We start from the raw sequence: 27215 nt of genomic DNA on the forward strand, positions 1-27215 counted from the left end.
TGGCAATATCGTTAATCGCACTGCCTAACAAAGGTTGGCTGTATGGTCCTAGAGAGGTTACATTTGAAATAAAGCGCTGAGCACCACACTACTTGGAGGCATACAATCTGGTTCTGAAAGCAAAAACTAATCTCTTGGTGTCACTCAGCATCAAGACGTTATGCGAGCCAGGGGATAGCTCAGACAGCACAGCCTTGGTGCTGAAACCCCAAAACAAGAACCTTGCTTTAAGGTGTGAAGGCCGCACTTAATGTGGCAGACAAGGGAGCAGGGTTTGTTCTTGGGCGCGAAGACACGCATAGTAGGTATGAACAGGATGGAAGGCTCAGAAGGGCTTGGGTCTTGGAGTGCTTAGCTAAGAATGGCTACAGCTGTCTCTCCTTAATAGCACTGGATCTAATTTGCAAACCGTGGATGCAGACCAAGTTGTCAAGGTGAAGAGGTAGGCCGTACATGCATTTAGACAGCTCATCTTCCTATGACTTCTTGCCTTCTCACGGGCAACAATATTTGAAGGAGCCTTAGGAGGACAAACACACCGTTACTTCAAAATATAATTTTAAAAAATGGTGAAAAACGTTAAAAGATGTAAAACCTGAGAAATAAAAAGCGTTGAGTAAAAGAATGGTGTCGCAGAGAGTTGGGAAAAGAAATGAAGTAAAATGGCTACCGCAACGGCAAATCCATTCTATGGTTAATTGGACTTAAGGCGCAAAGATAGGCACTTTTTTTTTTGAAGAAAAAACAGGTTGGAATAAGCGTAGTTTAAAAAAATGCATGTTAATTGTTGCCTCTAGATCAAGGGTAGATGCAGTAAATCATTTCAAGGTTATGAACATGGCATGAATTCTTGGCTGGAGAAATTCTAATGTCTGGATATTAGACTATGAAAGAAGTCCAATTACCAGAAACTGAAAAACAGGATGAAGGTGGAAGAAATGTCCAGTTATTTTCTGTTCCGAAGAGATCTCTGCACACATGACCAATTGCACTGTTTGTGGCTGGACTGATCAATAACCCAAACTTACATTGGATATTATGCTAATATGAATAAAAACATTCACTGGTCTGCGGATATGTTTGTTTCCAGTGTATCCCTTTTTCTGTCTTTAGGCAAGGGAGAGTTAATATTATAATGCAAGGGAAATATTGTTCTCCACAAAGTAACAAGTCCTTTCCAGATCTATGCTGGAAGACAGAGATTGGCTACTGTGTACAATGGTGCTCTGAGCTAACAGTCTGTCACAGCTAACTATAAAAATCTGTATCCGAGATAACCCTCCATTTAGATGCAGATCTAAATACTGGGCATTGCCCAAATTAGTGTACTTATTTTAAGGACGTTGAAGTACTGCCTAGGAGTAGGAAGTAAAAGACACACAGATGATGGACGGAATGCAGAGCAAATCAAACATTCTCCCTCAGTCAATAGATCTTAGTGAAATCCATTTTTCTTTTGATCACCATGCCACCCAAGTTTAGACCCAGCCATATGCAAATCAGTCTTGACCCTGTGCGTCATGGAAACAGTCCAGACCGAAATGCCAAACCAGGTCCTCAATGGACTGGAAACAAGCATCCTGCGACCGGTTTCGGGGCATCACCCCTCATCAGCCAGGCTAGCTTGAATCCATGGAATTGCTTGATTTGTTCTGCATTTCATCCATCAATTGTGTGTCTTTTGCTAGGAATAGAAAGTAAGCCTTACCTACAACTCCTTCATGACAAAACATCCAGTATCTCATTTTCCAAATCTTTTAGCCCAATGGTATCCCTTCATGTGGAGGAGCACTGCTTACACAATGTTGAGACCACCTTTCTATTGTTTCCATAGGTGACATACATTTGGCTAGAGTGCAACAATGACGTGAAACTGTTGTACCACATTCTGGGTCTGATTGTGCGTAGGGTAAAGTTCCTGTGACTCTTCAAACATGGATAATTGCTTCCTTGGTTCTGGCAACCTTACTGGCTAGATACCTTAAAAAAAAGACGTTCATGGCTTTCATAAGCGGAGATCAAAATGTCAGTCTAGAGAGGGCTGAACGATTTCTAGGAGATCTATAGATGTTGAGTGCCTTCTTGTTTCGATACCCTTGGTGCAGGAGCCCGTTTGGAAGCAAAAGGTGCATTTTGAATTTCTGAACGAAACTGTTCATAGTTTGACACATAAGGGTTATAGTGCTGATCATAGATGTCTTTCTTCCCAGTGTTGTGGAGGGAAGTTTGGATGCAAGGCTTCAGGCTGTGGTTCAGGTGAATACACCTTTTCTTTTTCAGTGGTCTGGTATTTATTTTTCATCTGTCCTGGACTATAAGCCACACCAAAAACGTCATCTGAATCAGAGTTGTTTTCAGCATAGATGGCCAAAGGTTTACCTCATGGCTGAGGTGGAATTTTACTATTCAAAGAGGAGTCATGGTTAAAGAAACTGTCAATGGAAGAATAGTCAATGGTGAGTTCATGGACTGTGGTGCAGTCAAAGGTGGCTGTACCATTGATATGGGGCGGGGCGGGAGAAATGTCATTGATGGACCGGTCATAGACAAGAACAACAGTTCAGTATTTTGAGCTTTCTTCAATGACAAATCTGTCAAACCTTCTAAGTGACGCTTCCATCATCTATGTGGTTTTGGTGAAGAAAATGGTGACGGACCTACGTGGGGTCACCCGTTGTTTTCACACCTTTAGTGACATCAAAAAGGGTCCGTCTGGGGTCGTGTTGCCAGAGGTCATGAACTGGCTTACCATCACTGGTAAGGTAATCTTCTATTTTGTAGTCAGCAGATATGACGGTGGAGGAACAGTTGTTTAAAAATACATAGTTTCTTACCTTTTATCCTAGTTGTCTTTCAGGAGGAACTCCACTGAAATATTAGGCATTGAAATGGTCCTGACCACATTCACGGCTTCTGGAACACTTCTTAAAGGTGTATCTTCTTAAGTGTACATCTTCACCTTACTTCAGGAAGACCAAGTTTTAAGATCCAATTTTTTTTTTAAATGGAGTCTATAAAATAGGCTATATTGACCAATCACTTAATTTATTTTTAAAAAGGCCAAATAAACAAGTCAATAATACTAGAAACTAGACAATCTTTCCTTCTAAATGTCATTCACAGACACTTTTCAAAGGAAATGGGGGGGGGGGGGGGGGGGTATGGGAATAGGTCAATATTAACACATAGACTGCAGCTATTCAAGAATGAAAACCGATGCTACACCTTTAAGGGTTCACAGCCCTAAAGTATCCCATCATGCATAGCAGAGAGCAGTTACCCCAGTTATTTTTTTTTCACAGGAAGAGGGACTAATGAAAAGCAGAATCTCTTAATTATACTGGTCTCTTCCAACGGAGAGGAGAGAGGGTTGCTTATGATTTCAATAGCAATCTTCACCCGAGAGACAACTAGGATAACAGATAAGAAACGATTCCTTCTCTCTCAGGGGATGTCCATGATAATCATAAGCACTGAATAGACTAGCAAGCCTAACCCTAAAAAGGTTGGTAGAAGAGGAAACAAATGACCAACAGAAGAAACTAAGCAAAGAGGTCCCTTAAGGAAGCTTATCTGAGGTTGTGATACTGTTCTAGCAGCATAAAATTGTAAACAGGACTTATGTGGCTGCTTTGCAGATTTCTGCAATACGAGTATTACTCATTAAAGCAGCCTTCACTCATTTACCTCTGTTGGAATGGGCGGTTGGCTTACCAGCTAAGGGTTTGCTTGCTTTTTGACAGTATAACAGAATGCAAGAAACTATGCATCTGGATGTAGATTGTTTAGATGTAGCTAAACCAGTAAGTAACGGGCCATAATTCACAAACAATTGCTTGGACTTGCGTATGGCTTTAAATGTGTCAAGGTGAAATTTTAAAACTCTTCTTACATCTAAAGTCTGGCGAGATCTTTCTGCTGGAGTAGAAGCGTTCTTAAAAAACATTGCAACTTTGGTTTGATTAACGTGAAAATCAAAACCTACTTTGGGTAAACATTTTGGATGAGTTCTCATAACTACTTTATTGCTATGAAATATTATTAATGGTTGAAGAGAGCATAAAGTCTGAATCTCATGGACCCTGCATGCAGATGTGACAGCCATAAGGAAAGCAAAAATTGTAACTCCAAGGAGGGAGTTGGTCCACGTTTCAGAAGGGGGCGGGGGGGGGGGGGGGGCTTTAATGCCTTCTAAGAAGTCCTTAACAACTGTGATCTTGGAGGAAAAAAAAAAAAGAGGTTTGTGAAGGAGCTGTTAAACCCACTCATGATTTTCTTGAAAACATCTGCTAAGGGAGTCAGCGTGCATGTTTTGGATGCCCAGGAGATGGGCTCCAGGGATCCTGCGGTTTCTGGCCAGCAACCAATTCCAGATGGGTTGGGCTTCTTGTGATAATGCCCTGGGCCTCGTTCTTCCTTGGTTGTTCTAATAGTACATCGTTGCTGTGCTGTCCGTCTCAACAAGGAGTGAGTCTGTCTGGAAAGCGGGTTGAAAAGACTTAAAGGCTAAGTGAACAGTTCTCAGTTCCAGCAGGTTGACGTGGTATGTCATTTCATTTGTGGACCACAGTCCCATTATCTGGAGGTGTTCCATGTGTGCATCCAAGCTAGAAAGGGGGGGCATTAGTCACTATTGTCTGATAAGACATCGTGGTAAATAGGCATTCAGAGGAGGATATTTTTCTGTAGACACCACAATGTAAGAGATTGCTTCGATTTGAGGGAAAGGATGATCTTGTATATCCAATTGCCCAAATATTGGCTCCACTGGTCTTCCAGACACTCTTGTACTGGCTTCACATGGAGGCGGGCGTTCAGTGTAAGAAAGATGCAGAATGTCATCCAACCCAGTAGAGATGACACTTGTCTCGCCACTAGCTGGGAAGCTTTTATAAGAGTTTGATATTTCAGATGTATGGATAACAGTCGCTCCTCTAAAGGGTACCCCTTTGCTTTTATGGTATCGAGAATTGCTCATAGATATGTGATGTTAATAAAATGTATTGAGCGCACAAATACCCGGAGGTGTCTTTGTGCTGAAGAGACTGCACCAGCGGAGAGGTCAGTTTTTCATGGTGGATGTGTAGTCACAGAATAGAGACAGTTATTTGATAATGTTGATGAGCTTCTTGGTGTATTAAAGCATTGATGCGCCAGTCATCTAGATAGGGGTAGATGAAGATCGAGTGCCCTGAGATGTGCGGTGAAGACAACCATGCATTTTTAAAAATCTCAGAGCGGACTCGAGGCCAAAAGGAAGTACTCTGAACAAATAGTGGTGGTTTCGGACCACAAATCTCAGGAATTTGCTGTGCTTTCCGACTATTGGTATATGAAAGTACGCATCCCGAAGATCTATGGAGCATAGCCAGTCCCTTTGATATATTGCAGGATAAATTTGGTGCAATGCTATTATTTTGAATTCTCTTTCTGTACCCATTTGTTTGAGACTTTCATATCTAGGATGGGTCTGAAATCCTTCTTTGGGCCTTTCTTTTTCCACCAAAGAGTGAAGGAAAAAATCACCATTCTTTTTCAAGGAAGAAGTGCAGGCTCAACTGCTTGCTTTTGAAGAATATTTACCTCCAGATGTTCAGTTGATGCTTTAGGTGGTATGGCTAGCGGAGGATGGATGAATCAGAGACAGTAACCATTCCATACTATATTCAGAACCTTGTGTCACTTCAAGGAAATTAGAAATACTTCTCCCTACTGGAGTGGGTAACGGGTGAAGGGGAAGCAGAGCCTCCGTTTTTGGACCTGCAGGAGGTTTTCCAGCCTGAGCAGTATGGTGTTCACCGAAGCCTTTCGGTTGCAGACTTTACTGTTGCTGGAAAGGCCTTGGTTGTTACTGCTGGTGGCTTTGAGCCACTGAGGGGGTTGAACCATCCGAGGATAATAACAGCATTCAAACGGCTGGTAAAAATGTTTCTTCTGCTCCTTGCGTTTCCCCAGTCCAACAACTTTTAGTGTCTCAATCTCGGTTTTCAACCGAGCCATCACGTCGTCTTTATGACTTTCAAATAAAGTCGTACCAGAGAAGGGTAGATTGATAATCCTCTGAGACTCCTGTTTGAGGGATGTTCATCGAAGTCAAGAATGTCTTCTTAAGGCTAATCCATGGCAATAACCATGTGCTGCTAATGAAGATGAATCCTCAGCAGCGCTGATTACTTGGCTAAAGCCCATCATGCCCTCATTTAGGATTTATTTATATTTTACAAAGTCAAGGGAAGACAAATAGAGGTTGGAGACCTTGGGTACGAAATGTTTTAAGGAACAATGGTCCCTAACTGAGAAGCTTTTGCAAAAAAAACATGTATATAGAAATGCAATTCTATCTATTTTTGGCTGCCCACCTTGACAATCATTTAATGTAAAAAAGTGAATGAAAACATACAAGTGGGGAAATATAAATCATTAGAGCAACAGGAGCTCCGGCAAAACAAAAGCAGTGGCCGGACAAATTGCAACAATTAGGCCAACAAAGAATCCATTAGAGCACCCTAGCTCATATTAATACGAAGTATATGGTAATCTCAGGGTGCGAGAAGTCGACAACATTTTGATCCCTCTAACTTAATGCCGGGATCATCTTCAGGGCAAGACAATAAATGACTGAGGTGATTGCCTATCGGACAAGGTTTTGAGAGAAGGAGAAAAAGAAACAAAGAAAAAGTAGAAAACATAAAGAGATGGGGGAGGTTAAGAACGAGAAGTGGGAGGGGAAGCATGCTATCGTGCTTGCTTATTTAATAAATACTACAAATCTGCCGTGAGAGGAGGGGCATGTTTCAATTATAGTGAGCTGTGGAGGGCTTGAGGATGTGATTTGTAACTGGTGGTCACTGAGGGAGGCGGGAGTGTTTTGACTTCTAATCATCAGAGTGAAGGATGAAGAGATACCTGGGACTGAAAACGATGCAAAGGCTTATGGAAGAGATGGAGGAGAGTCTCGGTCCTGGCAATTGTAACCATCATGAACAATCAGCGGGAGTTAATGCCCCGGATATGCACGAAGGCACTATGGGAGAAAATAATGGGTATGCTAGAAATGTGGGGATTCCCTAGAATGCTTGATTCATTACGAGTGCCGGGGTGGCAAAAAAATACATACCACGGGGTGTGGTGGTGTGTCGAACACAAAGATGAGGAGGAAGGAACCGGTATAGACGGGCCAGGGTTCAAGGTCCGGTTGGGGCAGGCACTGGTGATACAGCTATAAGAAAAATTGCAGCGTTAACGGTGGGGCGCAGGCTACAGGGGAGCCGTAGTACCACGTGTGTGTATGTGTGGCAATTCTTACTGTGATTAGATCCGCACCAAGGGAATGTCCAGTCCGTGACGGGCAGTAGATGCAGTTTGTAGCATGATGGAGCTGACACCAACCTGAGCGCTGGTGCGAGTGTTTAAAGGGAACCGGTGTGATGAGAATGACATGGTGACTGTACATGGAATGAGCGCGATGACGTTGTGTCTGTTGTGTCAGGAGGAAGGAGCAGCCATATTGGAACATGCATGGACAGATTATTAGCGAAGGGGGGGGGGATATAAAGAGTAATCATTTTGTAATCACAGTAGAGAGTCTTCTATAAAGATATATTAGTTAAAATATTTTTGAAAGAGGGGACATTTGTTATAGTAGGGAGAAACGGTTGTTTAAGTGCATGATGCATAAAACGGTATGGACATATATACCTTAAGAATATAAATTGAAAGGATTGTCAAGGCAACAGTAAATGCTATTTCAATAAAATTATTTGTGCAAGTCATTTAGGATTTCAACAAAATTCTTCCTGAGATCTGTTGTCAGATCATCCACAAATTGCAGAAGGGAGTCCCATAAAGACCATTCATATCTGCCAAGGAGGGCAGTTGCACTTGCAAATTTCATATTTGCAGGTGCTGTGCCAATTACTTTATGCCCCGCAGAGTTAGGTTCCCTACTCTTCTTGTCTGGTGGGACTGTAAACGAAGGATTAGTAGTGTGGACTTTTTTTGCAGCCTAGACCACCACAGAATTAAAAGAAGGATCTACACACAGAAATAACTGGTCTCGATGAGTAGATCTGTATTTTTTCGGGAGCCTGGATGGCGCAGATTTTGCTAAAACTGGAGTAAGAAAAGCTCCACAGATGGTTCTAAGCCTGGAACTAGTGGTAGGAGTGGTCCTGATGATAAACGTTGGTGAGGAGTTCAAAAAATCACGGACGTCATCATTGTGGGAGCGGGCTACAGAACGTCCCTTTTTGCAGCTTGTCGTATGGGTACTTCTTGAAACATAATAATGTTGAATGGTTAGACTTTAAAAACCTCAATGTTAGAGAACTTCTCTGTGGAATAGGAAAGAGACATGGACCTATATCTACACCTGCGTCTAGGTGTATGTCTTGAAAAAGAGGCTTGCCTAGAATGGCATAAATAACATCCTGAAATTGTTAATGATCTTGATCTGCGATGAGAACTGGACCTTGGTAGAGGTGATTTTGATCTCAGTAGTGTGACCAGTGGGCTTACTGGAGTGTATGCCCCCAAAGATACCGCAGTCTGAGGAGATGGCTGAGGCAAGGACAGCAGAGTATTTGCTGGAAGGTTGTGGAGAAACTGTGAATATGCGGTCTTAAATATTCTGAATCTAAAATTGTTGCAATTCTTCTCATATTAATTTTCCTGATCCAATCATTAGATATGGAGACAGAATATTCAGATTCTGTGTGCTTCGATGTCGAACGACATCTCAACATTGAATGCCTCATGGTTTCTCTAGGGGTTGACCATCTGTGTTTCAAAGATGAACTGAGGCTCCTTTTCGATGTTGAACCAGTCCTCTACGGTGAGCAAGTTGCCACTGTACCATGCCTCAAAATCGAACAGGAACGTTGTCTTTTCTCTGGGATACTCTTCTTTTTGATCTCCCTCTTATGGAGTCTACAGAGGGTGGAGGTAGAGCACTGGTAGAGGACTGAACTTCTCACTCATGTGACGACCCACCTTCAGATAGCACCTTATGCTGTCTTTGCAGTTCTTGGTTTCCATGAAGGTGAATCTTATCTTTGTTTTTCAAGGGTACTCCTGGAAAAGGTCCAGCAGAGCTTGCATTTGTATGGGATGTGACTAACAGAAAGGCAAAGTATATAAAAATTACGTGGATTAGATTTCGCCTTTTTTTCTGCCATGGGCAGGACATTTGCCCAACCAAAATGCCATTTTATTTGCCTTAAAACAAATTTTCCTGTCAGAAAATGACAAAAAATCCTGTAGACCAGTGGTCCCAGAAACACATGGGAGTCCTTGACTGTTTTACAAAATTTAATTTCTGAGTACATTAAAATATTAAAGTATGCACAGAGTAACAAAATTGATTTTTTTTTCTTACTTTCCATTTTTGATTGTGAATTATACAAAATATATTTGAGCATTTGTTTGGTTTATACTGGTTTTTGTATTTTTAGTATGAATTGTTTTGAGGTCCAAATCATAGAAGTTGCTTCGGCAGGGGGCCCGGCTTTCAACGATAACCGAGTGGGGTCCCAGGATTCCAGTATTTTATTTATTTATTTTATTTGCAAAGTTTTATATAGCGCTGGCTAGACCCGGAGTTTTCAGAGCGCTTTACATGAGGATCAGTGGGTTACAGGTTCCATAATTACATAGACAAGCATAGACATAGGAAAAAAGAAAAAAAAAACATGATTACACAATAATGTGAGATTATTAGCGCATACACACCTCTTACGGGGAGTGAAGAGGTAGAGGGAGAATGGTAAACGGGGGTAGGGAATGTAGGTAGGAAAACCCAACGGGGAGGCGAGGAAAACTCTGTCAGGCTGGGTTGGTACCGGCCGAGGGGTGAGCCAGAGCCAAACTCCTCTATAGCTGCATACGACAGCTCCACCGGGCATCAGCCAATATAGCTTGGGCACCGCGGTATTATTTGCAAAGTTTTTTATAGCCCTGGCTAGACCCGGGGGTATCACAGCGCTTTACATGAGGATCAGGGAGTTACAGGTTCCATAATTACTTCTATAATCATTGCAGTTAAGTAACCACAATGTGATTTTTAGAAAGGAGGTAAAGGTCTGAAGAATAATTGGAGTCCTTTCCCTTTTGACACCTTCTCCCAGCTAGGATATAAATGACAAAATAGGTTAGTGATGGCCCATTACAGAGCTTTTTACTGCTGCTCATTTTGTACACTTAAAACACAGCCAGTATAATTGTTTTTTGCCAGAACCTGGCGCACCCTTAGGTTAACCCGCCCCAAGTCAAAAGACCCCTGATCTAAGTAAAAGGAAAAGGACCTTTTAAGTTAGAGATTATTATATGCATTTTAGATTAGAAAAATAGTCGAAAACCGCGAGTGGGGGCTTAAACTTGGCAGATTTCAGAATTAAAAGACTCTGTATTAAGTGGGCTTCACGTCATTAAACATGTGCCACAGTACACAATGTCCAGTGTAAAGAGGGAGCTGCATTACGAGTCCATGGAATATAACAGAAAAAAAGTGTTACGCAGGGCACCTAGCTGTGCTGGGATCTGGCTGAAAGTAGCTGCACTGCGAACTCAACAAAGGTAGCACCGGTCACACACAGGACACTAGAGAAAACAGTAATGATACACAAGTCAAAAGGTCAAAATCTGCTGCTCTAGGTGCCCGAAGAGTGAAGCTGGATTGATTCCAATCTGTAAAGATTTTAGATGGAAAAAAGCCAAAAGAGGCCAAGCTCAGTGCTCCAAGATCTGGTCATCAGTAGCTGGAAAAAAAGAACTGCAGTAACGGTCACCTGCTGGGAATGATGGGATAGTGGAGAGCTATGAACCCTTAAAGGTGCAGTGTCAGTTGCATACTAGCATAGCTGCAGACTATGTGTCTATACTGGTCTATTCCTTCTTCCACATTTCCTTTGTGAATGAGATTTATAAGAAAAGATTATCAAGTTAATACTATTTTTTGATTATTGATTTGGCTTTTGTGAATGTAAATGAAAACTTATTGGCCAATATAACCTATTCAGTTGTCTTCAAAAAAGTTCAAAATGTATAATTAGAATAAAGGTAAACCGAGCAGACAGCTCAAAAGTCAAACCATCAAATAAAGTCCAAGTATCAGTTCTGTGGTTTTTTTCTTCTTTTAATTCATGCTTCTCACATATTTGTCTCTTGTTCCAGTACAGTTTCTTCAAACAAATGCAGCCAAGCCAACACGTGTTTCGTCCAAAAAGCTGTTAGCCATGGACTTCATCAGGGCAAATTCAGCAAAATCTAAATCGAAGTTAAGGTCAAGAAATTCCTCTATAATCCTAAAATAGTAATGCACATTCATTCCATCTGTAGAGTCAAGTCGAAAGTCCAAACTTCTATCCTTCAATTGTCAAGTCATAAATAATAGCCTCATATGCTAAGAGCTGCATACCAGAGATCCGCAATCTGAACCTTGTTGCACGAAAGTTCCAGTGCTGGAGAATGAACAATTCAGGCGTACAGCCTGGACCATTGACTTGTCCAAGTCTAAATAACCAACACTGTCCTGGTTTAATAAGCAAAAGCCTTCACACCAGAAAAAGAGTTCAGTACAAGCACTCTTATTCAGTGGAAGCACAAAACTTTAGCTCAATTGTTCAGGCAACAGATTTGTGGTCAAGCCAGACTTAAAAACGACCACATGCAAAGTGATCTCCTAGCTCTATACTTCATAACATGCCTAAGAAATGCAACATGATCGCAGCAAAACAACTAGAGTCCATCAAGGTCAAGCATTACACCAAAACACCTCTCAAATAAACCACACTCCAAATTTCACTGCTCCAACCAAAGAGGATGTTGCTAAATATGTACAAATAATTCTATCACACTCCCTTTCGCTACAACCAATGCCCAAGATCAGCTACAACCTGGCCAATCCAAAGTTTTTGCACGGGCCTAGCTCTAAACAACTTGTGTGGCCCAGTCCATGTTTAGATGCAGCTAAAACAGTAAGTAACGGGCCATAATTCACAAGCAATTGCTTGGACTTGCGTATGGCTTTAGATTTGTCCAGGTAGAATTTTAAAACTCTTCTCACATCTAAAGTATGGAGATATCTTTCTGCTGAAGTAGAAGGGTTCTTAAAAAACATTGTTAACTCAATGGTTAGATTAAAGTGAATATCAAACTACTTTACCTAAAAATTTTGGATGAGTTCTCAACTACTTTATTGTTCTGAAATATTTTTGATAAAAAGGCAGCTAGAGCATCTGGCAGTAGTAGTAGTAGTAGTAGTAGTAGATATGTGTTTAGCTGCCCCATCACAATAAACAGGCAGTCTTGCATTAAAATAAATAAAAAGAATAATAATTAGTATATTAATTTGGCAGCAGGAGAGCTGGGCCCTAAACAGGCACAGGATTGAGGCTTAAAGCCCTCTCGTGCGACTCTGGCTTTATGCAAGAATATAATTCCACACCTCTATTTATCATGCAGAACACCACAATACTTCCCAAATAAGCCACAAACATAGATCATTTCAAGCAACCCAATTACAGATGACCAAACAATACACTTCGTCAGACAAGCAAATGGCCCTAGTGCCTATTTGCTGCATAGAAAAGCTGAAGCGGACAAACAGAATCTAAATTTGGAGACTGGTACTCTACAAACTGACACTATATTTTTTAAGATACTCACTTTGTATGCCTCATAGCTCTCCCCAAAGTTATGGACAGCGCCATTCCACAGCTTCCAAAGGGCTCACCCGCACACTTCATTCCACCAAAGCAGCACATCTAAAGCAATAAGATGCAAAAGATGCTGCTCTAGAGCCATGTACTGCAATCCTTTGCCAATAACACAATACTTACTTCTTAATGCAATTGGTCATGAGCAGATGAACATCTTGCCTCTCGTCCAGAAGAAGCATCGCACCCAGGTAGCCAATTCGTTTATCTGTGAACTTCTGTGAGGCAATAAGCTTGAGGCATTCCAACTGTAGAAGAATAGAAAAATTCATTTTTGCAAATGCATGAACAGGGCTTCCAATTGGCGATACCAGATGCCTGGTCAAATAAACATGCACATATACATATATACATACACATATACACACACACACACACACACTAAAACTGTGTGTGTGTGTATAATGTTGCTTACCCAGTAAGCATCTGTTCTTAGCATCTAGAGCTGTAGATTCACATGCTTTGCATACTCCTGCCATCTTGTGCTGGGTCAGGATGTTTGCAAGTTGTTTTTCTACGAATAAGTCTTTCAAGTCGACATGGACTGGTGCATGCTGCGAGAAAAGACTGTATATATAGCAAGAGGGTTCCCCCGGAAGTGGGGGGAAGTGTGGTCCAAATGGAATGACTTCAGGGGGGGCATTTGCGAGCCGCCTGCCGTCGAGCAGGACGGCGCAGGGGATATATAGGACTCCCAACGATTTTGTTGCTCGTGGGGCTGGAAAGTGGGTGCCGCGGTCGCCCATGGGTACGGAGTATTATGCTGTTTGAGTGGTGACTGGTTTTAGGGGAGTTGGCAAGGGGGGGGGGGGGGGGGGGGGGGGGGGGGAGTAGTTGATCGTTAGGCGCCCGGCGCCATTGTGGTGTTCTCCGCTTGCTTATGGCTGTACACAAGAAAAAATGAGTCCTGCATTATCCTTCTCTAACCGGTGATACGCTTGCACCTTCTATCGCCGCCGTACCCCCGGGTTGACGGCACTGGGCTGTGTTAGATATGACAAAGTGTATGTATACAATTATGCGGCCGGCCCGAGGGGTTGTAGGCCAAAGCTGTGTATTGGGAAGCATAACAATAAAGGTCTTTCAAAAAAAAAAAAAAGTCTTTCAAGTCACAAGGTAATGTGACCCCTCCTTTCGGTGCGTATGGGAATTGATTCCATTGTTCAATTGTTTTCACGCAGAGGGCGTTAATAGAGTTAGAATGGAGTTAGAATAGAGATGTCCATGCGTATGCATGTAAAGTGAGAACTGCAACAACTACAGGTACCCAGGGAGGCAGGAGTGCACATGTGAATCTACAGCTCTACATTCCAAGAACAGATGCTTACTGGGTAACATTACCCGTTAGAGGCATGTGAGCTGTAGATTATACAGCAGTATACTCCCAAAGCGGTGTCTAACCTGTATTTGTTGGAGTCCTTTGAAACAGTGTTTTAAATACTGCCTGGCCTACAATAGCTTGTTGCCTAGATAACACATCTACACAATAGTGCTTTGTGAATGTGTGCGGTGTAGACCATGTTGCTGCCTTATAGATGTCAGCTAGGTTAATATTCCCTAAGAAGGTCATAGTAGCCCCCATCTTGCGAGTGACATGGGCTCTAGGGTGTATTTTCAGGGTTCTTTTTGCTTTCACATAACATGTCTCGATACATTTCACAATCCATCCTGCAATGCCTGATTTAGATATGGGATTGCCTTTGTTTGGTGGCGAAAAAGCAACAAAAAGCTGATTTGGTTTACGAAATTTTTGTTCTTTCCACATAATATAGTATAGCTCTTCTAACAAAGTGTGTGTAGAGCTCGTTCTGCTACAGAATCCGGTTGAGGAAAGAAGACCGGTAACTCAACTGATTGATCGATATGAAAAGCAGAAACTACTTAAGGAAGACATTTAGGATTGGTTCGAAGAACCACTGTCTTTGTGAAGCTGAAAGAAGGGCTCTTGAATACTTAATGCCTGTAGTTAACCAACTATCCTTAGCAAAGTGATTGCGATGAGAAAAGCAACCTTCCATGAGAAGAATTATAATTGACACCGGTGCATTGGTTCAAATGGTGGACCCATTAGCCTTGTAAGGACTATGTTTAAGTTCCATGCTGGTGCAGGTGGGACTCTTGGTGGTATCACCCTTTTTAATCCTTCCACAAAGGCTTTAAATCACTGGTACTCTGAATACAGATAAGTTTTGCAAGTATGCAGCTACTGCTGCTAGATAGAAGTGAATGGATGCATAGGGTAGTCAAGATTGCTATAAATATAACAGACGATGTTCTGCACAGAAGCATCAAAAGGATTGATATTGCTACAATAGATAACAAACCGTTTCCATTTTGCTGCATAACATGCCCTAGTAGTAGGTTTTTTAACCTCTTTTAGGATATTCATACAGTGTGGTGGTAATTGTAAATAACCAAAATCTATGACTTAAGGGACCAGATCTCTAGGTTGAGGTCTTTGGGATTTGGATGCCTGATTTCTCCATGGCTCTGAGTGAGGAGACTTGAGGTGAGATGCAGCTTTTGGTGTGTAACTATTGACAGTTCCAGCAGGGTGGTGAACCAGGGTTGACGTGCCCAAGTGGGAGCTATAAGAATCCGTTTGAGGGATGTTTGCCTGAGCTTCCCAACTACCATCGGAATGAGTGGGAGATGTGGAAAAGTGTAAGCAAATATCCCTGACCAGTTCATCCATAGGGCATTGTCTTTGGAGAGCTAGTGTGGGAACCTGGAGGCGGAGCTTGGGCATTTTGCGTTTTGTGCTGTGGCGAACAGGTCTATGTGAGGAAATCCCCATTCCTGAAAGTAGGGGAGGAGAACTTGGGGATGAAGTTCCCACTCGTGGATTTGCTGTCTCTGTCTGCTGAGAAGGTCTACAATCTAATTATTTACTCCTGGTAGATGCTCTGCTAGGAGATAAATCTTGTGGTGTATAGCGCATTTCCAGATGGCTAGTCCTAGGCGTGACAGTTGGGAGAGAGTGTCTCCCCCCCTCCTGTTTTTGTATAGAGTACATAGCTGTCATGTTGCCTGTGGTACTAGGACCGCTTTGCCTATGAGGTGAATTTGAAAAAGGCTTGGAGCACTAGAAACACTGCTGGTAGCTCTAGGTGATTTATATGAAGACTTTTGTGCTTTAGACTCCACAACTCTTTGGATTGTGTAAGTGAGCACCCCAACCAGTGAGCGATGCGTCTACATTTGCCACTGTCTGTGGAACAGGATCGATGAAGGATAGATTTTGTGGGTTGCACCACTGCAGAGAGCGATGGGTGCGGCCATCTCCCAACACTAGATCGGTGAATCAACCCTGCGACTGGTTCCACTGACTTGCTTAGCATTCTTGAAGGGGACGCATGTGAAGTTTTGCCTAGGGAACGATCACGATTCAAGACGCCATCATTCCTAGCAGTTGCATGAAAACTCTTGCTGGTAATTATTGGTTGGACTGAAACTGAGTGAGAACAGACTGAATACTGAGAATTCTGTCTGCATTGGGAGAGGCTAGAGCTCTCCGAGTGTCTATGGTGGCTCCCAGATTGGTTTGGGAGCTGGAAGGTTGCAGATGAGACTTCAACGCATTCACTGTAAACCCTAGTTGGTGTAGTAAGTGAATTGTGTCTTTAGTGTGTTGGCGACACTTTTGGTAAGTGCTGGATTTGATGAGCCAGTCATCCAGGTATGGGAAGACATGGAGATGCTGTCTTCTCAGAGGAGCTGCGACTACTGCCAAGCATTTGGTAAATACTCTGGGAGCAGTGGTGACTCCAAACGGTAGTACTTTGAATTGGTAATGTTGACTCGCTATCACAAATCTGAGATATTTTAAATGAGCGGGATGAACTGGAATGTGGAAATATATGTCTTTTAAGTCTAGAGTAGACAAAGTCGCCCAGATGTAGAAGTGGGAGCACTTGTTGAAGTGTCACCATGTGGAAATGTTCTGATAATATGTAGCGGTTTCGTTCTCAGAGGTCCAGAATAGGTCTCAAGGAGCTGTCCTTTTTGAGAATTAGAAAATACCAGTAGCACACGCCTGACCCTTGAAATTGTAATGGTACAGGCTCTATGGCTCCTTTTAGCAAGAGAGACTGGACTTCCTGTTTGAGCAGGTGTAAATGTTTGGTGACATTTTGTGAGGACGAGGGGGAACGTTTGGAGGATTGGTGGTAAGCTCCAGGTAATAACCATGTTGGATAATTCCTAACACCCATTTGTCTGTAGTTATGGATTGTCAAATAGGGAGGAATTGTAGAAGATGCCCCCCGACAGGTGTTAAATGATTGGGGGAAAGAGTAGGCAAGTCACTGCCTGTTAGGGGAAGGGGAATTGCGTGGTGTGGAACCCTTGCCCCTACCTTTGCCATTGTTACCTCTGTATTGTCCTCTAAAGAAGCCTCTTGAGGATGAAGATGGATTGTTCCCTATGTACAAGGTAGCACTATAGTCTGTGGATGTCGTCTTGGACCCTGTTGGACCTAACGTCCTTAAGGTAGCTTGGCTCAGGTCAAAAGGCTTTTATCCCACTATGGCATATCGTGTTTGCATCACACCCAACTCACACCTTAACGTAACACCACTTAAAAATGACACTACACCGGATAATTATAAAGTTTACCAGAAGTCTTTATCTCTCCTTCTCAAACGTGGTTACTCAGGTTCACATTTCAGGGTAAAACATTTCATTGCATTTAAATTGACAGTACCATTCCCTTCTTTACTTTTGTACAGCAGCTACTTAAGCACCCTCTGAGATTCCCATCCTGCCTTGACTCAGGAGCGCTAAGTTAAATCCTCACAGAGAGCGCTCCGCACAACATTTACATATTCCACAATTTCAGAAAATCATTTAGTCTACACGGTGTTCTTCTGACAGATGGTTTCCCTAACGGCTGCACTTTCTGACTCTTATACTGTCACCAATAATCAACTCATTACATTTAGTTACTAGCTGGAAAACGACATTGCTGCTGGCAGTCAATTAGTGCTATCTAGGCAGTCTATTTGTAGGTTACTTTATTACCAAGACTAATCCATTCCAGATAGGCAGTACACATGAACTCTCGCTGTCACTAGAACTCGATCTGCTGCCTTCAGCGCTATGTTTGAAATTACTTTTACATTGACTTCACATGTGGTTGTGCCAAAGTGCCGGTATTTACCACTGGCCCCTGGCTTCTCCAAGGAACAAACAATTGGATCTAACGGGCCATCATCTGGCCCTCAAAACGTACTCTCCTGTACCTTCCCCCGTGTGATATTGCCCCGCTTACTGTGTACACCTTGGGTCCTTCTCATAGGAAGTTCAGCGATGCCGGGAGGTGCGTTCCCTTTCTTCGTGAAGCGGTGTTCACTGGTTGGTAAACGGGAGTCCTCTCCAGGGGGGGGGGGGGCGAGGACAGAGCACAACCACCGACTACTTATCCCACAGGCTTCCCCGTAGTGTGGTCTTCTTAGTTGGTGGGGGCCTCGCTCTAGCGCTCTCTCACCAATGTTGTCCCACTCTACAGTGGACTTCTAGGCTAGGCGCAGGCTTAATTCCACTCCGCTTCCTCAGGGGAAGCGTGCCCGCAGCCACCCGTAGCAGCGCGGCTTGCGGGGGCGCGGCCTTCACCCTGGTCTGGCAACAGTGGGGCGGCGCTTCGACGTCTGCCCCACTCACGTGACAGCAGGACAGCGGCTTCAAGGCCGAAGCCCGTCCCTTTCTTCCGGAGTTTGTTTCTCCTCACCCTGACAGCGGCGTCGCTTGCTCACCAGTCGCTCACATGAAGCCCTTCACAGAACTCTCGGCAACAGCGGGCCACCTCCGGAGGACAACAGGCAACCTCCCGACCTCTGGGTGGCGGCGGTGATCGTTCCAGGTAGGGACTCGTGAAAAGGGGGGGGGGGGGGGGGGCTGAACTTAAGGGTGCCAGGATTTCACTGGAGCAGATGAATGGGCTAACAAAGCTCTCTTAATTACTGGGCACGGACATCTCCCCTTTAGTCAGGGATGAAGGACAATCGCTAGGGCCAGTCTGATTCAACATCCCAGGCACAACAGGGATGAGGGAAAGGTAGTCCCAGACGGCGATTCTTCCCCTGGTCCTCCTTCAGGGATACTGACCCATGGGAGCCCCCAGGGAAACGATGACCTCCAAAGTCATTGGCTGGGTTCAGGGACCGGTCAGAAGGTTGGGGGTGGTGTCAGCTGATAAGGGAAATCGCGCAGACCCTAAGACCTGTCCCTTCCCTATCTAGCGCAGCCACCTCCCCACTCAGGTGCCTTACTTCTGACTACCTCACAGCTCAACTAAGTCCTAAAATGGCCGCCCTGCCCTCACCTCTATTTATCACCTGGGGTCTGACTGGCTAGAGTGGCCCAGAAGGTTCCGGAACCTCTCATGGCAGTCTATGGCCCAGGTTCTGAGGCGACAGTTGGAACCACCATTTTGTGAGACTAACCTCCCCCTACCCGTTTCCACAGTGAAGCACCTTGCGCCTCTCGCTCAGCTAGTGAGAATGGGGCGCCCAGAGCCTCTACATCAACACCCAAAAAGTAGTTAGTGGACAGAAAAAAATGAGGGAAAAGGGGAAAAAAAAATAAAAAGAGGAGGGAACAGCCAAAAGGGCTGACAGGTCCAACAGACCCCCTCGGTAGAAGGAGCGACGAAAGGAGGATTTGAACAAGACTATAGGGCTCCCATTGATTTAGTTACCTCAGTGGCTTTTTTCATTTTCTCCAATGCCTGATCTACTTCGGGCCCGAAGAGATGCTTTTGAATCAAATGGAGTATTCAAAATGGATTGTTGGACTTCAGGTGTAAACCCGGAAATCCTTAACCATGCGTGCCTCCTAAGTAACACACTAGTGTTAATCTCTCTAGCTCCGGAGTCAGCAGCATCTAAAGCACATCTAATAGAGGAATTGAAGATGAGCTTTCTTTCTTTTACTAAATCTTAAACTTTTGCTTTGTGCTCATCGGCGAGAGGAAGATAATGGAGCAATTGCTCCATTGCATTCCAGTGCGCTCTATCATACCTAGCTAATAGGGCCTGGGTGTTGGCTATATGCCAATGATTCGTTGCCTGGGCGGCTACTCCCTTGCCATAAGCGTCTAATAATTTTGACTCTTTGTCTGGAGGGGGGGCATCACCCGAGGTTTGTGAATTGAACCGTTTACAGGCATTAGAGACAACCAGTGAGTTGAGTGGTAATTGCCCCTTAATAAAAACTGGATCTGACGGAGCAGGCTTATATTTTTTGTCTATTCTGGGAGTGAGAATACGAGCACGAACAGGGTCCTTATATATTTCATCGGCATGTCTCATCATGCCTTTGAGCTTAAGGCGAGTCAGACTGGATCCAGGTGTACTACTGAGAGTTTCAACGAGAAATCCTCTTCTAGAGATTCTTTATGTAGTTGTACCCCGTGATATTCTGCAGCTCTAGCAAGCAATTCTAAATACCATACATTGTCGTCAGGAGGGGGAGGCTTTACAGGGTAAAGGTCTGGGTCATTGTCAGTAGGCGAATCCGTATTGTAGTCTTTCCAGGGATTTACAGGTAAATGAGCATTATCATCGTCACCAGGCTGTGGTGGTGGAGAGTTAGTTGGTGTGATGAGTAAATGTCCTAATGCTGGAGAAGGTGGTGAATGTGAGGGGGAACGTAGTGGAGAAGAGGGGTTAGTACCGCCATTCTTCCTCTTTAAAGGAATTATATAATGTATGTCCTCTGACTCAGGTTTGAGCTCCAGAGGCAGTTTAGTAAGAAGATGTCCTGTATCCGGATTAATGTAAATTTTCTTTGGTTTTGGGTCCGATTTGGGAGGGGAGGCGTCGAAAATAGGATCCTATAGCTTCGGAAGAACATTTTTCCGTTTCGGCACAGAGGACTTCGGTGCCGGGGTGGAATGACTTTTCGGCGTGGAAGGATTGAATTCCGAACCAATTTTCGATTTCGGCGCTGAGCAGTCTTCGGCTTGGAGTCTGACTTTGGCTGACTCGATCCCACGCCCGAAGGCTTAGCGACGTGTTTCAGTGCCGAGTCGGTGCCGACCGTGGCCCAGAGGTGGAACCGAAGCCTTTTGTTTGGGTTCAATTGGATTTCGGGACAAGGGGTTTTCGGTACTCAAGGGACATTGACCTTGCGTATGTCGTCTTCCATCTCGGAGTCGGATTCCCTAATAGATACAGGTTCTTTCTGCTCCTCTTGAGCCCCTTGTGAATCCAATTCTTCTTGCTTGGATCCTTCACCAAAGATGTCCGGCGTGTATTCGATGTTCTGGCTTTACATTTCTCAACGTCCAGCCAGAAGATCACGGAGCGTTTTCTTTGATCAAAACGATCTGCACACGTCGCAGTCCTGTTCGTTGTGCTCGGGAGATAAACATAAGTTGCACACTTCGTGTGAGTCCGTGAGCAGGTACTTTGCGTGGCACCGAGGACAGAATCTGAATGGAGTCCGTTCCATTGACTGCGAGATGGACCGTCACGGTTAGGTCCAACGGCCTTCTACGAGTTTTTTCCAATCGAAATTTTCTTCAACCGATACGCGGAGGAGTGGGATACGCATACGAAACAATTCCAACGTGGCTAGAGTGGATTGCACACCGAGGGGAACCCGAAGAACCGTTTCGTACCAGAGCGCAGCAATACAGGTCAAAACCCGATGGTGTAAAAAAAAAAAAAATACAACAATGAAGTTGATGCCCATGCGCACTATCACCAAAAGGAGGAGTCACCTTACCTCGTGGTTGGAAAGACTTCTTCGATGAAAAACAACTTGTAAAAATCCAGACCCAACACAAGATGGCAGGAGTATGCAAAGCATGTGATCTACAGCTCACATTACTCGAATATATATATATATATATATATATATATATATAAAAAAAATTATAAACACAAAAATATATACAATGTTTCAGTGTTACGATTTACGGGCAACCATGCATCACACTTAAGCTCTCAACACCACATAGGCCAGAGAGACACAATAAAATACAGAAAGTACGTATGTCTGCAATAACACATTGTACTTCTAAGAACAGATGGATTTTTTTTTGTGTACCCACACATCCACTAATACCCTTGCGTGCTATAGACGTGCTGGATACGTACAAAGCACCCACCCATGGGCCAAGGGACTCTTTCCACACCTCCCAATGGCCACAAGATTTAACAGGGATGGCAGCTGAAGCGAGCGAGGAAGGCTGAAGGCATCTTTGTCAAATAAGTAGTATCTATGATCTTTCTGTAGTACAAAGTTCATTGCGTGGTATGTATTGATAGTTTCTTTCCAGATCGTTATATTTCAATAGTTGTATTACTGTTTGATACAATTTGTGGAGTTCAAATTTAACACAGTGCTGTTTACAGTTGTCCATTTTTTCCGCGACCGTTTTATTAGTAAGCTTTATGGCTGGTCGTAGGCTGACCGTACAGCATGTTGGTTTGCTTTTTAAATCTTCCTCTGAACAAAGCTCTAAAAAGGACTCCGTATCTGAGGCACAGGATCAAGTGCAAAATTCTGGCAGTGAATTTTCTGTCCAAGAGGACTCATCGGAGGATGAATCTACTATTACTGCTGATGAAGTGCCTCATTTAGAGTGGGACACTGATGTGCCTGTAGTGCAGCATCAGCAAGCTGTATTGCAGCCAGGGGCTTTCCATTATAATTGCTTAACCCTGGATTACCCCCAACATGGTGCAACCTGTTTTGCCTACATTTAGTGGTGTTGAAGGTGTAAAGATAATACACAGAACTTTTTGCCTTTCAGTTTCTTCCAGCTCTCTATTGAGGATGTGTTTTTAAATGATATTGTTGAGCAGACCAATCTATATGCAGAGCAGAATCTGAGGGACAACAGTGCCACACTTGAGACCCACTCTAGAGCTACCAGGTGGACTCGTACAAATCTCCATGAAACAATGCAGATCTCGCGATTAGCTTTTTAATTGGATTGAGAAGGAAGCCATCACTGAATTTGTATTGATCTAGTAGTCCCTTGATGTCAACTGCTATTTTTCCAGCAACCATGAGAAGCGATTGCTATCTGCAGCAGATACTGCATTTTGTGGATAAAACCTCAGCGTTGCCGCATATTGAGATTGTCTCCTCAAGATTCGGCCTGTCTTTGACAACTTAGTTGATCCTTTCACAGAGATCTAATATACAGGTCAAGATAGATCTGTGGACGAGTCTCTGGTCCTATTCAAGGGCCATTTGGTTTTCAGACAGTATATACCCAGCAAGAGAGCACATTATGGATTAAGCGATATAGGTTGTGTGAAAGTGCCACAGAATTTGTGTATAATTTTAGTATGTACACCGGTAGGGATTCTTCAGTTGACCCACCCCCCCCCCCCCCTCCCCCTCCCCGGTTGTCCTTCCGCTTTTGGAGTCAGTGAAAAAACTTGCGTGGGAACTTGCATGGACAATTTCTACTCAGGCATGTCATTTCAAGAATTGCTCAAAGTGGGCTCTGTGGCATGTCACACAATCTGCTCTAACTCTAAAGAGTTTTAGGAATTATAGAGGCGTGGAGCTTCATGTGTGTGTGTGGCTTTTGGCTGATGGAGTGTGTGGACTGGCATTTGGGGGGCGTTGTGGTTAGCGATGTGTGGGCTGGTGTTTGTCTGGCAGTGTGTGGACTGCCATTTGGCTGGCATTGTGTGTGGACCGACGTCTCGCTGAGTATGTGGACTGGTGTTCAGCTGGCAATATCTGTGAACTAGCATTTGGCTGGCATTCTGTGTGGACTGGTGTTTTCATTTTCTGTGAAATCATTGGTCAATAACTTTTACATTTTGAAGTTTCCACTCACCCTCATTCCAAATTAAACCAATAGGAGTGTGTATTCAAGTAGCAGATGGGTGTGCAGCAATATTGGTCTTTTCCAACTTCCACTGTGAGGGTGTACATTGGCACTAGGGTGTAATCTACCAGCCCCAGATATTTTTGTACACTAGACACCAGGGGGACTCCAGGGTGGTGGGCCTTGAGAATTCCACAAAGTTTTCTTTCTTACCCAGAAGGCCTTGCAAACCTCAAACATTGGCTACAACACACATTTCTGTGAGTGAAAGCCTTGGAATCAGCGGGGAGTCACAAATGTCCTACTATCCAGCATTCCCTGAGCACTAGGCCCAGTCACACAAAGGAGGTACCATTTTCATTGAGAAACTTGAGGGAACGCTGGGTAGTAGGAAGTTTGTGGCTCCTCACAGATTTCACGATATTTCCTCACAGAAATGTGAAGAAAATGTGTGGTTTTGCACCCAAGTTCGGATTTGCATGGCCTTCTGGGTAACCAAACCTGGTGAGAGCCACACAAGTCAAGGATTCGGCTGGGTGGAATATGACGTCTCCAGGTCGAGTTTGGTGACGCGGGCGCTAGGCCCAATCACAATAGTACCGCACAGTTTTTATCGGAGACATGTGGGAACACCAAATAGTATAACACTTAGTACCAAATGGACTCCTCTGCATTTGTGGCTTCCAAATGTAAGCCAGTATGCAAGACATATATAATTTTGAAAATACCCTTTAAAACACATAAGATGGGTAACCCCAAATTCATTCTTTGTATTTTACCATATGACTAGCTGCATAGTTGGTACACAGTGAAAAACCAATGTGCAGCTCAGTTGTTGGCTCCGAGTACCTCGGGGTCTTGGATAACCCACAAACCCAATATATCTCCGTGACCAGAAGGGTCTAGCGGAAGTAATTGTGTATTGCTTTTATAAAAGTTAGATGTGAAAATGTAGTCATAAATGGCTGTCTTTAAAGCTAATTTTTAATTTTGTTTTATTTCAATAGTTCGGTTCTTTGGGAAAACCTGGAGGGATGTACACAAATGACCCCTTGCTGATTTTAACATTTTCAGTACTTTTCAAAAAATGTATAGCTTCCTGTGATTACCCATGAGTTTTGCACCGGTTTCCACCACAAACTGCAAGTACCATGAGACACAAAAATAGGAAAAATGGACTGGCTCTTAAGATAATTTGAGAAAACTGCTGTAAGAATGTATTTTTTTTTTTTTTTAATACAATTGTGCTTTTTCATGAAAGTTAAGATGGTGGTGGTCCAGCACATCAAACCTTGCGTTGATGATATTTTTTGGAGATGAAAAAAATAAAAACTTTCTTGTGTAGCACTTTAAAAAAAACTGCTATATATTTCTTATTTTCTTCATCTCCTCCAAGGGAATCCACAAACCCTGGGTACCTTTAGAATCCCAAGAATGAAAAACAGGATGCAAATATGGTGTGAATACCTTATGTGTAAACAAAGTTATGAAGGTGCTGAATGGGGCAACCATGGTGCTCCAGCCTAAAGCGCGGCGGTCCTCAGTGAACTGAAAAAGTCTTATCTCCCGATCGCACCTATTAATTCAGAGGTTAAAAATACACGGCAAGATTTTATTCAATAGACTCCTTAAGGTCATCCACATGCTGGTCCACTCCCACCCATGTGGGTTTATGCTAAGCTGCGGAACACGTCGCTATATTCGTAGAGTGCAGGCAGCTGTGGCGTATTGTTATCCACTTCTAGGATCGAATACCCTTTCCCACCAGTTTTCGAAAAGGCTTTTGAGTCCCTTGACTGAAACTTTTTGTGGGCACACTTGGTTGCTAAGGCTTTGGCCACCATTTTCTTATGTGTAGACATTCTATGCTGGCCCCACGGTCTGAATACGGGTCAATGGGGTCCTATTGCTGGTGTTTCGGATTCAGCGGGGTACCAGAGAGGGATGCCCCCTGTTCCCTTCTATTTTGGCTCTCGCAATAGAGCCCCTAGCAACATGGATTCATTGTGACGCTAAGGTAAGGTGATCAGATGGGAGGAGGGCCGGGAGGAGGACTGCATCGCCCTATATGCCAATGATGTTCTGCACTTTTTTGAGTGACCTGGCAGAGGTGGTTCCCAGATTATTACGTATAGAGGACCCATCTGGTCAGGCCTCTGGCCAACTTGTTAATTAGGCTAAGTCACTACTCATCCCCCATGCACGATTACAACTAGCGGGCCTGCATACCTGTGTAGGTCAAACTTTCTTTACCTTGGTATTCATAATTCACTCTTATCTCTCGCTTGGTCCCTGAACCAAACGCCCCTTGTTACCTCAATAAAGAAAGACCTGGAGCGGTGGTCATCACTGCAACTCAATATTATGTGGAGAATCGCCACAGTTTAAGGTGATGGTCTACCATGCTTTTTGTATGTTCTGCAAAACTTCAACTTTCCCTCTAGGTGCTGGTTCATCACCCTACTGGGGGATATAGGCTCCTTCTTGTGGGCCCATTGGATACCACGCCTGGTCTTCAACCAAGGGTGTACAATTGACCTTTGATGGTAGCCTAGCAGCTGCAGACCTGCTGCTCTACTATTGAGCATTGCAACTTTTAGTCCTGAATGACTGGCTCTACGGTGGCCGAGACTATCAGACGTATTGTGCAGAATTGTCGCTTATGTCGTGGGAGACTATCATGGAGCAGCTGTATGGATCACCGATCCCTTGTGTTCTCTCCCCGAACTCAAAAGAGTAGTGTGTAGGACATGGTGGTCGGCTGCCAGGTGGACCGGATAGGGGGGATGGGAGGGTTACTTTCCAGACTCCACTTTGGAGAGGCACATGGCTCTGCCAGGTGGCTGGCTTAGTGGAGTTTGGTAGTTGGGACCTTATCAGTATTTCCCGTTTGATGGACATTTGGCGAGAGAAGCACATGCGGTCCTTTCCAGCTTTACAGAAAGACTTTCAGCTACATTGTTCCCAGTTTTTCAAATTCCTACAGCTCCGGCACGCCCTATTGTCCAGTCGAACTCCTCTGGTGGAGGCTTCCAGAATTAGTCCCATGGAGGACAAGTTACTCATGTGGTCCTTGGGACAAGGAGGGGTTTCCTAGATTGATCACTGGTTATTAATTCCCTGGGGTAACTTGTGGGCATGAGGACTCTGCTTGCTAAGCGAGACATAGTCCGGAATAGGACCTCAGCCTCTGCCACCGACTTGAACACATGGCGCAGGGCTATGGACTGGTGTGCTAAAATGGAGGAGCCCATATATGCAGCACAAGGCTGCCCCTATACACACTGAATGATCTGGGGCATTTGGTGGGACTATTTTGGACTTCAGGGAATCGATCTGATGCTCATGTTAAAGATCTGTAGCTATGAGGTCGTGTCCTGGTTGTATTGCTATTGCCCGTCATGAATAGCTTAGATACAAACTGTAAGAGCTTGGTAAGAGGACCCAGTTTCTTTTTAGGGAGAGGGTACTCTGGTGGAGGTCGAGTGTGTTAAAGATTTCCTTGAAGACAGTTACCACCATATTCTCTCTTGAATAGCAGCCATCTAGTTTGAGGTCTCTTGTAAAGGATAAGCACTTTTCAGTAAGGGGAGCTGGAATGATTGGATAAGGAGTTGGGGTTTAATCATTTAGAGTTCTTCCTCTCTACTTCACACACTTGGATCTGAAAGAATAAGTTACTTACCTTCGGTAACGCTTTT

At 43.9% G+C, this 27215-nt stretch overlaps 1 protein-coding gene across 4 annotated transcripts in view; it reads right to left on the reverse strand.

The window, feature by feature from the left end:
- AP1G1 (adaptor related protein complex 1 subunit gamma 1) overlaps positions 1-27215 on the reverse strand; it is a 691372-nt gene that overhangs the window by 544107 nt on the left and 120050 nt on the right. For all 4 annotated transcript variants that reach the window (XM_085636792.1, XM_085636794.1, XM_085636795.1 and 1 more), the window contains one exon: positions 12837-12961. In XM_085636792.1, coding sequence (XP_085492918.1) covers positions 12837-12961 — 125 coding nt within the window. The remainder of the gene's footprint in view (positions 1-12836; positions 12962-27215) is intronic.

Source organism: Triturus cristatus, chromosome 12 (assembly GCF_964204655.1).
Source record: "Triturus cristatus chromosome 12, aTriCri1.1, whole genome shotgun sequence".
Taxonomy (NCBI): Eukaryota; Metazoa; Chordata; class Amphibia; order Caudata; family Salamandridae; genus Triturus; species Triturus cristatus.